The sequence below is a fragment of the Amphichorda felina genome, assembly GCF_050947745.1.
Source record: "Amphichorda felina strain 45539 chromosome Unknown scaffold_5, whole genome shotgun sequence".
NCBI lineage: Eukaryota > Fungi > Ascomycota > Sordariomycetes > Hypocreales > Bionectriaceae > Amphichorda > Amphichorda felina.
In genome coordinates, this window is record NW_028145045.1 from 2348381 (window position 1) to 2364955 (window position 16575).

General features: G+C 56.1%; 5 protein-coding genes across 5 annotated transcripts; 4 read left to right on the top strand and 1 right to left on the bottom strand.

The window, feature by feature from the left end:
• Window positions 1–881: 881 nt before the first annotated feature.
• On the top strand, window positions 882–7099 carry ACO1O0_005570 (uncharacterized protein; the record flags this gene model as incomplete). The annotated part of the gene is made up of 2 exons (XM_083194986.1): window positions 882–1380; window positions 1437–7099. The coding sequence occupies 2 exons, from the start codon at window positions 882–884 to the stop codon at window positions 7097–7099; spliced, it is 6162 nt and encodes a 2053-aa protein (XP_083049899.1).
• A 613-nt stretch (window positions 7100–7712) lies between these two features.
• ACO1O0_005571 (signal recognition particle receptor subunit alpha) lies at window positions 7713–9822 on the bottom strand (the record flags this gene model as incomplete). The annotated part of the gene is made up of 3 exons (XM_083194987.1): window positions 7713–7958; window positions 8024–9520; window positions 9589–9822. 3 exons carry the CDS (start codon window positions 9820–9822, stop codon window positions 7713–7715), a joined length of 1977 nt encoding a protein of 658 aa, XP_083049900.1.
• A 656-nt stretch (window positions 9823–10478) lies between these two features.
• hrf1 (protein transporter YIF1) lies at window positions 10479–11644 on the top strand (the record flags this gene model as incomplete). Its single annotated transcript, XM_083194988.1, has 4 exons — window positions 10479–10772; window positions 10835–11036; window positions 11105–11430; window positions 11483–11644. The coding sequence occupies 4 exons, from the start codon at window positions 10479–10481 to the stop codon at window positions 11642–11644; spliced, it is 984 nt and encodes a 327-aa protein (XP_083049901.1).
• Window positions 11645–13081: 1437 nt separating this feature from the next.
• Window positions 13082–13847, top strand: ACO1O0_005573 (uncharacterized protein; the record flags this gene model as incomplete). Its single annotated transcript, XM_083194989.1, has 2 exons — window positions 13082–13765; window positions 13806–13847. The coding sequence occupies 2 exons, from the start codon at window positions 13082–13084 to the stop codon at window positions 13845–13847; spliced, it is 726 nt and encodes a 241-aa protein (XP_083049902.1).
• A 539-nt stretch (window positions 13848–14386) lies between these two features.
• On the top strand, window positions 14387–15176 carry ACO1O0_005574 (Mpv17/PMP22 family protein; the record flags this gene model as incomplete). The annotated part of the gene is made up of 3 exons (XM_083194990.1): window positions 14387–14485; window positions 14573–14652; window positions 14714–15176. The coding sequence occupies 3 exons, from the start codon at window positions 14387–14389 to the stop codon at window positions 15174–15176; spliced, it is 642 nt and encodes a 213-aa protein (XP_083049903.1).
• Between the last annotated feature and the right edge of the window lie 1399 nt (window positions 15177–16575).

Genomic DNA, 16575 nt, shown 5'->3' on the forward strand with positions numbered 1-16575 from the left:
CAGCTGCAGGCGACAACGTTATCGTCTGCGCTGATCTCACCTGGTAAGTCGAGCCTCGGGGTTCGAGTATCAGTGGGTTGGAACTCTGCCTTCTGACCTGGCATTCTAGACTCGAAACCACGTCGCCCCCAGGGTCGTCGAAAGCCGACTCTCCTGGTGCACCTGCACGGGACGGCGCTGTACATTTTCGGCTCAGTCAATCCCCATCTCCGGGATCGCCTGCGCTGTCGGACGCTTCCACCGCCGACGGCCAAGGCGAGATCGAATCGTCACCCGCTCTTCCTCCCCTGCCTGCCCCGAGTCTTCCTCGGCGGGCTCAGCAGCTTCTGAGGACGCCATCCCCGGGTCCTAACGACGAGACTCAGTTCGGTACCGCAAGCTGGGGATCCCCCTATCCTCGCACCGATCTTAATCTTCGCCCCCAGAGCTTCAGCAGTGACGCATCTGACGAATCCCTCATCCATACCTTGGATATCGATACCCCTTTCCTCCGTCCTGCACCCGAGATCCTGCGATCCGAGGACGCCGCCGCCGACGCAGACGACGACGCGGACCCCACCTCGGCAATCAGCGCAGCAGCAGCGGTACTCGCAAACCGTGCCCGACGCCCAAACCGTGGTCTGACTGAGGATTGGATTCGTACGCACACCACGGGTGACCTCAATAATACCGAGCCTCGCCACTGGTTTAGCGACGGAAGTGGGAGTGAGCACTCTTCACTGAGCGGCTCAGAATTTGGTTGGTTGGACGAACGCAACCCTCGAACTCCCAGGGCTACCAAGGCAATCAAACACGCGGCTCGACGGATAATTCGACATACCCGTGGCGAGTCTAGCACCGAGACGGTCAGACCTAGTCCGAGAGCTCGTCGGATAGTCAAAATGGTCACTTCCGAGGTGGAACCTGTCGTGCGCGACACGGCGGACAACAAGGAGCCAGAGGTTCCCCCCACTGAGAACGATGCCCTGAGGCCTAGTTCCCCGACAAAAGAACCCCTCGGCACCAACGGCGTAGCTAAGCCACTGTCCACTCCCTTAATGAAGGTCGACAAGCCTCTGCCTAAGGAGCCTACTGCGACGCCTCGTATTAAGAAGAAGGTACCATGGAAGGGCAAGAATATTATGGTCCTACTGCCCCGGGATGAAGAGCGTGGCCTCCCCGGCAAGGCACCGAAGCCTCTGCGCCAAGATGAGATCCAGAAGATGTTTGCCTCATGGGAAGAGCTAGGATACGGTGTTGACGGCTTCGACCTGCTCGTTGAGGGCTACCAGCCTCCTGGCACGGATGACTCCCAGAGCCGCGAAGCCTGGCCGACTGGCGAAGATCTCATCCAGGAGCGTTCTCAGCAGAATTACAAGGTCACGTTGCCTGACCTAAATGGTAAGATAACTATTTTTTCTTCGCACGTCGTGAAGTCTCTAGCTAACCTTCACCAGCATGGAGGAACTACGTCAACGAACTCCAGGAGGCCAAGCTTAGAGCTCTTGGCGTCTCCATGGTCGACGAGGAGCCACCAGCACCACCGTCACCTCCGACAACAAACCCCAGCAGGCAAGCTTCGGCTCAGTACCCTCCGAATCCCTTCTCTCCGCCGTTGCCGACCTCCTCGGCCTCGAGCAACCAGGCTGCAATGGGATATCCTTTCCAACAGTTCCAGCCACCGGCGACTCAGAGCCCTGTAGTGCCTCCTGGCGCATCGCCTGTTCCTTTTCTCGGACCGAATGGCAAATTCAACCATCGCCAGTCTATCAGCGGCTCTCCTTTCCAGTTTCCTCAGCAGGGTGCTCAGTGGCCCAACATGCAGGGCATGAACCGGAGCGACTCTCCGTCGTTTGCTAACCTCAACGGCATGATGTCCCCTCAATCTCCTTTTGGCATCGATGGTATCCAGCCCACTGGTAGCCCTGTTTTCAACATGCACCAGAGGCACCAGTCGCTGCAGTATCCCATGCTGCCGCATCAGCAGTACCAGCAACCACAGTCGATGCGGGGCTCGCCTAGGTTACAAGAGGTCCGTGAGGATGAAGAGGAAGGAGCGAAGAGCCCATCCAAGACTCCAGAGCCTACAAAGCAGAATGGCGATAACCTTCAGGCCGAGATCGAGGAGGCCGAATACCATCTGGAGGAGCAGTTCCGCAACCAACTCGAGCACGAGGATTACAACCCTACTCAAGGCCAGAGAGATGGGACTGAGCATGGGATGCAGGCCCCTGGCCAGTTACCTGTTCATGAGCACTTTGCTAATGAACCTGGAAAGCCTATGGTTCTGCATCACCCTAGGCCTCACAGCCGTGGCCACTCGCTGACGCAGAACATGTTCCAAGATGAGAACAAGTTCCAGGAGGGCGGTGACCAAAACAACCTCAAGCCGTTTGCTCCTCTCAATGGCATCCCTGAGGTTCAGAAGGGAGACGAGGCGTACGAGATCGATACTAATCCGAGCGACCTGGGAACACCGAACGCGGAATTTGAGTTCTCGGCTCCCTTCGGACACGAGAAAACGGCGTCTAATGTCAGCAACCCATGGAACGAGGCCGGGTCTGTTTCTACCCATCGCGAATTCAGCCATGGGAGCAAGTCATCCTTTTCCAAGCTCAATGCCAAGGCCTCCGAATTCAAGTTCAACCCTGAAAGCACCTTCACACCGGGGCAGTTCAGTTTCGCCGGCACCTCGTTCCAGCCAGCAATCTTGCAGGCTGCAACGGAGACAGTGGATCAGCCATCAATCTTCCAGGCGGAGACAGAGACTGCGGATGAGCCAAGCGAGGACAAGGCAGTGTCAGAAAATACCGTGCCAGAGTCTCCGTCGGAGTCCCCTGTACCCAACTTTACTGGTGTGTCCAAGGCCGAAGGCGGATTCCCCAGCTTCGCTCCAAGCCAGAGCCAGTTCAGCTTCTCCTCATCCGGACCCAAGTTCCGACCTGACGCACCTTCCTTTACTCCTTTCCAGTCCATCACGAGCCCGCCTCCGAGTGGCAACAAGCACCAGCCGCGTGAAAGCATCTTTGGCAACATTCGCATCAACACGAGCGACATCGTCAAGCCGGCGAAGAAGTCCAAGGCAATCCCGATTGTCAGACCCTCCAGCCGGTCCTCTGCCCTGTCGATCAAGAATACTACTTCAGCCGATGACCAGATCCAGGAAGACGCCGACGGTCGCCCAGTGGATGACTCTCGTGCCAAGCGCGCTAAGAGCCAGGCCCCTGATGGGGATGATATTCCCCTGTTTGCCGAGCAGCCTAACGATGCTACTCCTATGATAGAAGAGGAGCCGGCTGAACCGGTCCAGGAGCCCGAGCCTGCTGTTGAGGAGCTAGATGCTGAGGGCGAGAATACTCTGCCCGCCGATACCTCCATGTCCTCGGTTGGCACCACCGAACACGTTGACACAAAGGCCACGACTGCGGCGCCTTCAGAAACTTCCCCCGCTGGTGAGAATGATAACCGCTTCCCGCCGTTTGAATTCGACTCGTCGTTTGAGGCGAAGAACTTCAGCGAGGCGCGCCCTGTCGGCGAGGAGGTGTTCAAGGAGATTCCCCATCAGCCCTCCCTCACCGTTAACCCTGAGCCATTTGTTACCGATGATGTTTCTGGCGGCGATAGGAAACGTGCGGCCGACGGTTCACCCCGCGAGCGCTCTGCCTCTCCTACCCCCAAGCCCAAATCTAAGCCTGCCCCTAAGGGTCTTGGTCTGGGTGCCTCTCGCTTTGCGTCGCCCCCGCCCAAGCCTAAGGGCCTTGCGGCGTCCCGATTTGCTGATGAACCATCGCCGCCTGCTGATCCTACCGAGGGTGAGGTAGTTGAATCGGTGGAGCATGACGGCCAGCTACGGAATTTTATCGACTTTGAGAAGGCCGATGCTGCGCTGCCATCTGTTGAAGTCGGCGGAGAACAAACCTTTGAGGAGATTGACGCCATTATGGAACAGCTTGGAATTGACCCTTCGCTTGGTGTCAACAGGACTGGTGAGCCTACTGGCAAGCATGCTCCCCTCGCCAATGTCGCCGATTCCCCGACCTACAAGCTGGAGCCGCCTGCCGATTCCTTTGCCAGCGACGTCTCCCCACGGGACCACCAGCAGCTCTCCGAGGTTGGGGCCGTTCCAGAATTGGATGACCCGTTCGTTACCTCCCACCACGAACCACAGTCGCAGCATTCTGATGAGGAGGCGGAGGAGCCTCGGAGCCCCCTGGCTAGTGACTGGGAGGCTGCCTTCCCCGCCGATGAGTACGACAAGCTTGAGAACAGGGCCCAGTTCTTCGACGGCCGTGTCAATGAAGTCGTCGGCAACTTGCTGGCGTCCAGACTTGAGCCTCTGGAGCAGACCCTCTTCGCTATCCAGGATGCTCTGACTCTCAAGGCCAGCCGTTCTAGGTCAGCCCGCCGTGATATGCGCAGTGTATCTGGTGAGCGCCAGCAGAGCGATGCTGATGACGAAGACGAGGAACCGGTACCCCGCCGGTCGCTTAGCCCCCGCAGAGATCGCAAGATGGATCAGATCCGCGCTGCTGTTATGGAAGGTATTGCCGCCCACCAGCGCATTCAGCCCATGGTTGCCCCTGCTGCAGTTGACGACAACGAAGAGACTGAGTTGGCCGTGATTAAGGCTATTGCTGAAATGAAGGAGCATATGGTCGCCAATGCGAAGCCCGATTTTGGAGGTGACGAACTCAAGAACCTCATTGAGAATGCCGTTCAGACCAGGATGCCCCCTCCCAAGGATCCCGATGTAGATCTTCTCAACAAGATGGAGGCTCTCCAGTCCAAGGTGGATGACCTAGAGGAGCGACTCCAGGCCGAGCACGGTAATCTCGAGAAGGAGATTGTCGCCCGTAGGACAGCCGAGGACACTGCTGCTGATCTGCACCGCCAGCTTCAGGCGGCTGAGACTCGTATTGAAGTGGAGATCATTAACCGCAGCGTTTTTGACCAGCGAGTGGCCGACCTGGAGGAGAGGCTCCGACACCAGGAAGATCAGACGGAGGAGGAAGTCCATAGCCGTCGCCAAGCTGAGGACAGACTGTCCGAGGTGCAGCGTTTGCTCAGAATCTCCTCAGAGGAGGAAACCCGCCTTCGTGAGGTTAACGAGGAGAAGGACCAGAAGATTAGGTCGATGGAGCAGGCTACTGGCAAGACGAGCATGAAGATGGCTCTCCTTGAGGCCTCCCAGACAAACTCGACCCAGTCCCAGTCTGAAATGACAAACAAACTGAATGCTGTGGAGGCTGATCTGAGAGCGGTTCGACAAGACAATAACCACTGGCGGGCTGAAGCTGAGCGTGCCGACCAGGCTGCTCGTCGTCACTCTGGCGAGCTTGCGCATGTTCTGGAAGAGAACAAGCACATGGAGAAGTCGCTCAACACGCTGACCACCCAGCTCGAGGAGAATGAACGGCTGCGGGAGAGTTGGCGCGCCAAGTACATGTCGCTGCAAGAGGACATGAGCAAGGCTGCCCGGGAGATTGCTGAGGAGAATGCCCGCCGCATTAAGAAGGACCAGGCCATGTTCGCCAGACAGGAGGTCCTAGACGCTAGACTCCAGGCTGAGGCCAAGACTCGCGAGCGCCTAGAAATTGAGATGGAGCGTCTCCAGACCAACGAGCGGACCGGCATACGGGCAACCAAGGAGTGCGAGCGACTTGAGGGCCTGCTGGCTGAGCTGCGCACCGAGAACCACAGGGTGGAACAGCGTGCTCTGGCGGCCCAGCGTGATTACGAAGAAGCCCGTGAGTCTGGCGCCAGCGAGGTTAAGAGGACGCGCATGGCTATGCAAATTGAGCTCGACCAGGCAAATCACCAGGTCAACGCCATCCGGGAGGAGCTCGAAGAGCAGAACAACAAGCTGCGTGCAGAGTTTGACAACTTCAAGCTTGAGGCGGATACTATCAAGGCGCGCAACGAGATGCTCCTGGAAGATGCTGAAACCACCAAGGCTTCCGAGATTGCAGAGTTTAACCTCAAACACCAGAACGAACTGGAAGACATGCAGGCGCGATACGACCAGCAGCGATCTGTCGCTATTGACGAGAGCCAGAGGACCGAGCAGAACCTGCTTGAGCGTCTTAGCTTCTCGGCCTCCAAGATTGAGCATCTCCAGGACCGCATTCTTCACCTCGAGGAGAAACTTGAAATCTCGAAGGAGGCTGCTGCCGCAGCCGCAGCTGCAGCCAAGTCGGCTGGCGTCGAGGCCCGAGGTGTGGGTGTCACCAGCCCGGTTGCCCAGTCCATCTCTGGCTCTGCCAAGGGCAATATGCCAGAGAAGATCTCTCCCCAAGCCCTCCGAGAGTCTATCATGGTTCTCCAGGAGCAGCTGCAGGCCCGCGAACAGCGTATCGAGGAGCTCGAGCAGACCAATGCCAGCCTTGATCCAGACGCTCCCTCTAAGATATCTAAGCGCGATGACGAGATTACCTGGTTGCGGGAGCTTTTGGCTGTTAGGCATGGTGATCTTCAGGACATCATCATGGCCCTGTCAAGCGAGTCCTTTGACCAGAACCGGGTTAAGGATGCGGCGATCCGACTGAAGGCCAACCTCCAGATGGAGCAACAGGAGCGCGAGCGTGCTATGAATGGCGGCTCATCCATCAAGCTTCCCAACATTGCGCAGAGCATTCAGTCTGCAACGCCCAGGGTGGCACAGACTATTGGGGCTGCTTGGGGAAGCTGGCGCAAGGGAAGTACCGGATCTTTTAGTAGCATTGGTGGTCGACTGAATTCCCCCGCTGCTGCAAGGAATAATGCCACGCCGTCGAAGCCTGGGCCAGGACTACAGAGCAACCTCGGTGGCCTTATGACACCTCCTGCCTCTGGTATTCGCCAATCCCCCCTGATGGACAACAGACCCCAGCCTACCGCGTTCGGCAGCACTGGGCGTCGCTTCACATCCCAGGGCAGTGCTAGTGGCTCCGGCCACGGCAGACATAGCTCGAACGCCTCCGTTACTCGTCGGGCAGAGAAGACGCCTGCGGAGGACCCCGTCTCGCCACGCCAACAAGAGCGAGACGTACCCATGACGCCGCCTATGATGCGTCCTACGGTTTACGATTCAGACGCTCAGCCGGGTGATTTTGATGACGACGGGTTCTTCGAGGACGAATAAGCATTCTGGATGAAGCAGACCAAAAAAAAACAGAAGAGACGGAATTGAGCTGTAGCGGTGGCCATTGTGCTTTTGTGCTATTTTCTTTCGAACACACCCGGAGTGCTTTTATGGCTTTTGATAAATTTGCAACGCTTTCAAACGGCTATACACCCAGATGTCTACATGCAGACTGCGAAAGCTAGAAAGATACCCATGGATTTTTTTTTCATTTCGACTTGACCTGGCAGCGCTGCTGACCAGACGCTCATCCAAGATTGGAACCCGAGACGTATACTCCTTGAGCGCAGTACAATTATTACTTCGATCACTCTTTTATTCGAAGGATTATTACTTATTTCCTTTGTCGAACAAAGCATTGGCGGAGCGGGAAGTGATGGTACAGTCGCTCATTTTGAGGACACATGAGCAGTGCGATGACTTTTGGTACTGGATGTACATAATTACTATAATTCACACTCCTCTACAACTCGATGAGTCTGGAATTTAATGCACAGTGACATGTGATGATGTGACGCTCAGAATAAAGTTGTATTCATTATATAGTTTGTCCCTTTGCACAAGATAAGGTTGTGTTCATTAGTATATAGGTTGTTTCCCTCGTACATATACATCAGCTATTGCTCAAGAGCTTCTCCACAGCCCACTTGACCGAGAAGTTGCGCAGGTCGGAGTAGTGCTGCCCGACGCCGACAAAGAGAACGGGGACATTAGTGGCGTGGACGAGCGAGACAAGGGTGCCGACCATGTCGCCGACGGTGTCGCACTTGGAGATTATGAACCCATCGAGGGTGCGGACGGAACCAAAGGCAGCGTTGAAGTTGCGGGCCTGGGCGACCGAGTCTGTGCCGACGAGGGCCTATGATGCGGGTTAGTGCTGTGTGCGCGAGTTCACAAGAAGGGGTGGTGTGGTGGGCTACGTACCTCGCCGACCATGAGGATCTTGTCGGGCTGGGCGAACTTGGCGAACTTCTCGAGGGAGGACATGAGGCGCTGGTCATTGTGGCGGCGACCGGCCGTGTCGATGAGGACGACGTCGTAACCCTCGGTCGTGGCGTGCCGGACGGCATCCTTGGCCACGGTGGCAGCGTCCTTGCCGTAGCCCTTCTGGTAGAGGTCGACCTCGCCGCCCCCCTCGCGGGCCGTGAGCTCCTTGAGGTTACGGACGTGGACGGCCAGCTGCTCGACGGCGCCGGAGCGGAAGGTGTCGCCGGCGGCGATGAGGACGCGGTAGCGGTTCTGCAGCAGGAAGTAGCAGATCTTGGAGAGGTTGGTGGATTTGCCGACGCCGTTGACGCCGACGATGGAGATGACGTAGGGGCGGGGCTGGCGGAGGGAGGTGGCGGGAGGAGAGGTGATGGCGTCGATGTCGTGGAGGAGATCGAGGGATGTGGTCGGGGTGAGCATCTTGGTGAGCGAGGCCTCCATGGCGGACTGGATCCTGGCGTTGATGCTCTCGAAGCTGCCGGTGCGGACACCGATGAGCTCCTTCTCAACGCCCTCGCACAGTCGCACGGCGGCCTCGCGGGCGACGTTCTTGCGCAGGAGGTGGTCCTCCATGCCCTTCATGGCCTTGTCAAGGTCCTCCTTGGTGAGCGTCTTGCCGCCCACGACGTTGCGGAAGAGTCCGCTGACGGCGCTCGTGGCTGATCCGAAGAGGCCGCTCGACGAGGACGACTCTTTTGCCTTGGAGACCTTCTCGGCTTCGGCAGAGGCGAGGATGCTGTGGACCTCGTCGCCCAGGTCCTTCAGGACAAACTTGCCCTGGTTCTTGGAGCCCCATGTCGATGAGTCGACCTGGTCAACTGCTGTCGACCGCCCCTCGACCTCTGAGTCGCTCAACTGGCTGGTGGGCTGCGCCGAGTAGTCGAGCCGCACATCGTCCTCCGCGTCATCCCACGCATGGGCCTTTATCGGCTTGCCCTTCTTCTGCTTGGTGGACCCCCCATCAGAAGACGGCGTTGGTACGCTAATGTTCTTAGCCTTTCGTGCTCGGCGCGAAAGCTTGCCGCCAGGGCCGGCCTTGCCGACTATAAGATTGCTCCCGCCAGGGGTGGATGGTCGAGATGTGCTCGGCGTTTGTACCGGCGTCGACTCGGTGGATGTAGCTTCCTGGGTGCCATTGTTGAGAGCACGGCCTTTGTATGTCAACCCCGGGGCCGGCGGAGGCTCGTCGCCAAGGTTTCCCGAGGCTATCTTCTCCTCGCGGGGGAGGGAAATATCAGGAACGGGGGGCGCGTCGGCGCTCGACTTGTCAAGCTCTTGGAGCTGCTGCTCAAAGTAGTCGTCGAACTTGGCGCACTCGACGAGTGTTGTGTTCGGCTTCGTTAGCTGGTCCCCATAGAGGCTGACGAATATGGTCTTGATGTTGTCGACGAGCTTGTCTACCCAACTGAGGTGGAGGAGCGATCGGTATACAGCCTGCGAGTTGTCTGGTGTTAGCTTGGTGCTAGCGGGTTCCTGCGCCTTTGCGCCTGGCGGCTACGTACGACAAATATGACGCCCAGCTCCTTGACCATGGTCCATTTTAATGTGTGCTGGTCGATCTTGTATGCAGGGTTCGTGGCGGCGGACTGGGCGTCTCGGAGTGCGGCGCTGCCGCTCTTTTCCTCGATGAAGGTGTCGGCGATGAAGCTGTTGATGACCGAGGGGTTGACGGGGGCATAGGTCCTGGACCACAGGACCACGCCTGAAGTGGTAAGGATCTCGAATGTGTCTAACATGCTGGCCCCGGCTGTGCGATGAAGAAGCTGTGGGGAGAAAGGGGAAAGGGGATGAAGCTTTGGGGACGGCTCAAGTGGCCAGACTATGATATCGAATGACGGCGCGCGTGGGTCGCTACTAGTGTTAGGCAGTGCACTGAATCGAGGTGACAGGGGGTTATCTGATTGGTGGGCGGTGGCGCTGCGTGGCCTGAACAATGGGCTTGCGCTAGACACTATAGATACTATAGATACGACACTTTTTTTTTTTTTTTTTTTTTTACAGTAATTTGAGTTACTTGAAATATTCCATTTATATACTCATAATACTAAACAATCGAACCAGCGCACTGCGTGGGACAGCCAGGCTGTCAGGGCCCAGAATCGTGGCCTTGGCTCTCTTATCGATAGGATTTGGAACATCACGTGGTAGCGTCTATGGTGTCGCAGATGCTTCCCCTCCACTGTGGCTGCTCGTTTGTGGCTTGTGCTCGCGCGGGATGACGGATGAGCCACTGAGGTAGCGACCACATTTCTTGATCCTCCAACGACCCAACAACAGCTTTGAGTTTGACAGCTTACACTCAGCTTCTGATCCTCCCGCTCGACCATCTGACTTGGAGCTCTCCTCACGCCTCCACCCGACTCTCCGCGAGCCACCCTCTGACACGTCGACGATGCAACGAAATACATTCGGGCAGTCCCCACCCTTACACCACCCGGTACCGCAGCATGTGTCGACCGTCCCTCAGCTGCGCTCACCACCGCCTCCACCGGGCTCTGCGCAGTCGCAGCAGCAAGGCTACGGCGGCAACCCGTACCAGCAGCAGCAGCCGCAGCAGCCGCAGGGCGGGGCGGGCGGTAATATGTTTGGCACGTACGGGCAATTCATGAACGACCCGACTGCGCAGGTCGCGGCGCAGTTTGGCCAGACCGCCTTCAAGCATGGGCAGGAGATCGTGGAGCAGAACGTATGTTGCTTGTGCCAACCTATCCCTGGTATCCGGCTGAGCGCTGACACGGCTATGTTTAGTTCGGGCGATACGTCAACGTCTCGGCGCTAAAACACTACTTCAACGTCTCCAACTCGTACGTCGTCAATAAGCTGTTCCTGGTGCTCTTCCCGTGGAGGCACAAGGGCTGGTCCCGCAAGCAGGCGGTCGGTGCCAATGGACAGGAGGGATACTACCTTCCTCCGCGGGAAGACATCAACAGCCCGGACATGTACATACCAGGTGCGTGGCGCGGACCAGGGGTCTTTTCGACCCGAACCACGATGTTCGGAGGGCTAACGAGCGAGCAGTGATGGGGCTAGTGACATACGTGCTTCTGTCGACGCTGTTTGCGGGTCTGAGGGGCGAGTTCAAGCCGGAGCTGCTGGGTGTGACGACCACGACGAGCATGATCATTGTGATTGTGGAGATTGTGGCACTGAAGCTGGGATGCTACCTTTTGAGCATTTCGAGCCAGTCGCAGCTCTTTGACCTCATTGCCTACTCTGGGTACAAGTTTGTCGGTATTATCGTTACGATAATTGTGGCGCAGACGTTCAACGGCGGCAAGGGCACGGGCGGCTGGGTCGGGTGGCTCGTCTTCATCTATACCTTCTTGGCCAACTCTCTCTTTCTGGTGGGTACTCTCTTCTTGAAGCTTTGCTATTGTCAGCTGACTGGGGTTACAGCTACGCTCACTAAAATACGTCCTTCTTCCCGAGACGTCGGGAAGCACGGGCGGGCCGATGCACACTGACTCTCGGGCTAAGCGTAACCAGCGGACACAGTTCCTCTTCTTCTACTCGTACATTGTACAGGTCTTCTTTATGTGGGTCCTCACTAGGACTTAGACCAGAAGGTCACGGGGAGCCCATTATGGCTTGGCAAGCATAAGAGCTGGTTGGGAATGTGCGGGGGGTAGGACAAAGAGGTTCGGTAGCGCAGACATGAACAAAGCGATTGCTGGACCATAGAAGGACATAGAAGGACAAGCAAACCGGATGAAAGGCGTATTTAATGTTATGACACATGTGAATTGAACAAACTTCAAAGCAGTCGGATGAATAATTGCAATTTCCCCAGGAAGCAGGGTACCTTCTTTTACCGTAGTAGAGAGTCTTGGGGTCTAGAGGATAGCTGGAGATTGATAGGACATTACTACTAGTACTAACCAATTTAATGTTTCAACGAGGCAGCTTACCGAGTACTTATGATCCGTCTAGGGCAACGGACCTTCGACCCTTCAACGTACCAGTGCTAAGCCGCGTTGATTTAATCCAATCGCTGCCTAGACCGTCCACGTCGACTGACGGTCAGCTAGTGGGAGTTGATTGACGCCTGTGCTTTAGATACTGGGCTCTCGGCTCTAGATACTAAGTAAAGCTCGTAGCCAATTCTTGTCACGTGCGCCTCTTGCTTGACTACTAGCTTGCTACCTGATACAGTAGGTAGTACTAGTCTTGCTCAAATGATACTTGCAGAGAAAATGGATCTTTCCAGCTTTTCCCTCATATGTAGAAGTTGATGTTGACTGTCTCAGGGGCCAATCCCAGCACCTGCTCTAGACAAAGGAAGGAAAGAAGGAAAGAATTCATTGCGAAAAGGTGTTTCAACATGTACATGGGCGAAAATTGTCGCCATCCCCCAAACCCACTCCCCGTTCTTTCCCTTCTCTTCCATCACAATACCTAGAAGCTGCATCAGCTATGATGGCAACTATATTGATTCTCCTTCGGTCACTCGGCCGTCATACACTCTTCGCATATGCACCCTTGTTCCCTCTGGGGGATTCCATACTTGGGATCCAGCATATCGTTGAGAGCCTGGCGGGCATGTATGTCGAGTTTGAGGCCAAAGGTGTCATGTGAGCAGAGAATCGGGGGTCTCTTCAGATTGAGTTGTGGCGAGAGTATCATACATGTATATGATCTTGCCGAGTTCTACAGCAAATATGAGAAGTGATGGGGAAATTCCTTGACAGAAGACTGGATGTTGGCAACTTCAAGTTGCTGTGCCATGCCAACGGCGGTCGTCAAATTATCGGTCGGAAGTGAGTCCAACCGATCTTACAGGCAATGACGCCACGTAACAATATGGACCTTCTGCACTCTGTTGGATGAATTGCCAACTTCTGTCAAGGAAACCAGTATCAACAACGCTGCCATCGATACGTACCACATGCAGTCACCACTTCCAAGCGTCGTCCCCCTTCACTATCCCACGAGTAAAAGGGCGGAAGCTGGCCTATACCAATCCAGTACCTGGCAGCCCACATCCGGGCATCTAAGATGGTTGCGCCGTGTCTGCTAGCCATGCTGATGGCGGGCATATTGCCCTCTGGTGTCCCAGCGAAGGCGCTGCAACGGACTGAAAACGAAGCCATGTGTAGCGACACGAGGGTTTTTGCGCCCAAAGATGAGATTGCGCCGACAGCGACGACGGCATTCTTCACGCTTAGCTTGCCTGATAGCTATGTTGATGCTGAGATTAGGGGTCGTGACGGCATGTACACGTACTCAGGCGAGTGCGACGACAGCTGGTGGTGTATAGTCGGTGCACAGCTCCTCATGGCCCTCCTCGTCGTGGGCGTCTATGTCTTCGTCGTAGTCGCCTTCTTCCCCGCCATAGTCATCCTTAGTCTGTTCGAGAATTATTTCTGGTTCCGGCGCATGATGCTTGGCAAGTCCTCCCTGCGGTTTGGCATAGTGCCGTGTGTCTTCTTCATGCCGCCAGCTCTGTGCTTTATCAGCATGTATCCCTCTCGGGACCCCCCGGCCCAGAAGGCTCTCCGGCGACGATGGAAGTCGCTTCGCCCCTTCGAGGCCATTGTGCTCTGGATCCGCTGGGGCTTCGAGCGTCGCTACCCCATTGCGCTTCTCGATGCAGCTGGTGGGCCTGGCGCACTCCTGGATCTTGGGACGTACGATGCATCACCTGCACTGGGCGCCGGGAATGTTGTGGCGATACTAGGAGTAGTAGTATGGATGATATATTGGCTGCAGATATGTTTAGCGTATCGTCAACTACCTACCGAAGATCTTTCGCGGTAATTAGTCAAATGTCGGTTGATTGAACGTAGGGTTAGGGTTATCAGCTAAATTCCATATTCTCAAACGCGGTTCCTATCCGTAATCGATGATTGATTGCTGATCCCTGCACTCGTCACTGGAATATGCCTGAGCTGATAATGGAACATTTCAGGGGTTTATTCCAGCGCGCGCGTGAAGGTGATCCCTCGACAGGCTCAAAGTGGTCTCACTTTTTGCCTGGCCCACAACCGACGCGCTACCTACACTTTGCCATCCATCGACTATCGCTATACTCCCTCGGCCCGTAGACTAATGCTGTCAATTGCCGGGCTTTAAAGGTATTTGTTAACTGGAGTGCGTTTGTTTGTTTTAATATCTCCTCTAGCCTGCTTCTCGCTGCGACACTGGCATGCGAGTCGGGAGAGCGAGCGTTGGGGCGCCCCTATTGAGACACACACGTGTCCCTTTGCGCGAACGGATGAGCAGATGCTAACAGTCAATCTCGCAGTCACCACTGTTGTTGTCATCTTCAGATCTCTGGAAACTAGAGAAATAGAGGCCATAATGCCTTTGCCCACCATTGTTGAGGTGACGCTTCAGGCGGCGCTCATGAACGTCTTTTCCAATGTCCTGGCCCAGTACATCGAATCGATGAAGGACGGGGTAAGAGCCTGATCATTCCCTGCCAGGCAGTCTGGCTTGCGGCCTCTCACTGCGGCCGATGAGCTGAGGCTAATGGTCAATTGAAAGGTCGAGCTTCAGATTGACTGGATCCCCGTGTTCCAGTTCATCCTGTTTGCCATGGTTAGCACGCCTCCCAACTACCTGTGGTGAGTTCTTTTCTACGTGTGTGTCCAGGCGGCCGGAATATCTCTCACACCCACCCTCCAGGCAAGAGTTGCTCGAGTCGACATTCCCGTCGTATCCCCCTCCCCCTCACCCCAAGAAGTCTGATGACCCGCCGCCACCGGCCAAGTTGTCGGTGCGCAACACGGCCATCAAGATGCTCCTGGACCAGACGCTGAGCGCAACCTTCAACACGCTCCTCTTCAGCGTCTTCAACCGCTCGCTGCGGGCGGCCATGGGCGACGCGCCGGCGGAGCACAGCATCTTCAAGGCTATGGCTTACTGGAACAGCCCCGGGGCGATTGACTTTGGCCGGGTCGACCTCGCCGAGGTGTGGCAGATGGCGAAGGACGAGTTCTGGCCTATCTTTCGGGCCGGGTGGGCCCTGTGGCCGGCTGTGGGGATTGTCAACTACACGCTGGTTAAGACGATCCAGGGACGGAACCTGGTTGGCGGTCTGGCCGGCATTACCTGGGCCACGTACATGAGCATGGTCGCCTCTCACTGAGGGGCGAGCGGGATCGTGGCCCGCAATGCATGCGCCACTGAGCCGTAATGGTAGGCTTCTCTAAGAAGCAGAGATCGCTGTCTAATAGGATCCCGTACTTCGCGGGGGCTGGGAAGCACCCGGCGAAATCTAGCGGCCCAGGGAAGAGAAGATTTGCAATGGGCCGTACGGGGTCTTGAGGAGGGACTCGAATAAAGTTTTTTGGACAAGAGAAGGGAGCAGAAGACCTAGGCGCTTAGGGTTGCTTCAGAGGTAGAAGCCATAGTTGGTTGATTCTTTGAGAGTGGCTGTTACGCCACAACTGTCATTGCATCACCATTGCGTTTGTCATTGCGTTCAATGTCAAGTAGAAAGTCTCCCCTGCAGAGACCACACCTGCTCCGAGCCTCCTGCGTGTCTGTAACCTAATACGACTAACCCTACCATGTTGTCGCAGGCTTTGGATCGGCAACTGAGCGAGTGATGGAGTGCTACATGACGATCTGCTGCTTAGTACTCGTAGTAGCTAGTACTATTACTGCCTAGCTTGCAGCATTTCAGAGACAACCAGCGGAATTCCACGGCAATACATGTATTACGGGCAGCGCGGGGAAGTTCAGTTGAGCCGCGCTTCTCGTAGTTCAGAGGCGTTATAGACGGGAGGACTGTATATATTGCAAGGGGATCCCAGCTAGGTGGCTCCTGAGATCCCCAGATCGGTGACAAATAAAAAATCAATTGATACTCGTCACAGCAGCCCAGTTGGAAATGTACGACTACGTAATGCCATGCATGCAGATGCAGGCGCGGGCGGGCTCCACGGGGGACGGTTCCGCTGTGTTGCACTTGTGCGGATAATACCCTTGTTGCTTCTGAACCATGTTCGGCCAGCCACGTTGGGAGCCCTCCATTGTGACGGTTGGACTCGACCAATGTCCTCCAGAAGGGAGCCGACTTTGGGTGTCGGTGGAGATGACAGGAGGGTTACCTTCCACTGCCTTAATATGCGCTGAATCTTCCATACAACCTACAACCTGCTGACATCCTCTGCCTGCGGGGACACCCCCAGTGAAGAACAAAGAGAACGACCTCGAACTGGAAGTGGCGGCCCCGATTAGGTTGAGTTTGGGGGTGGAGCCTTCCCACGGTCCCAAACTGAACTTCAAAGGTCAGCGGGCGCTCCACTGGAACAGTGGAAACTGGCAAGTGCAGCATTACGGAGTACTAGCGCGGCAGCGCCCGGCAAGTGTCGCCTGCCGTGCTCTTACCGCCAACGTCTCGCAACCTGGGAGATCCCAAGCTTGTCGATCGGCCGAGCCGGTCTTGAGTTAAGCTTCATGGTTACCCCAGCTCCAAAGGCCCAATAATCTCGACAGCCCCTAAATTACCACTTGAGTAATCCTGGACCGCGAAATCCTCA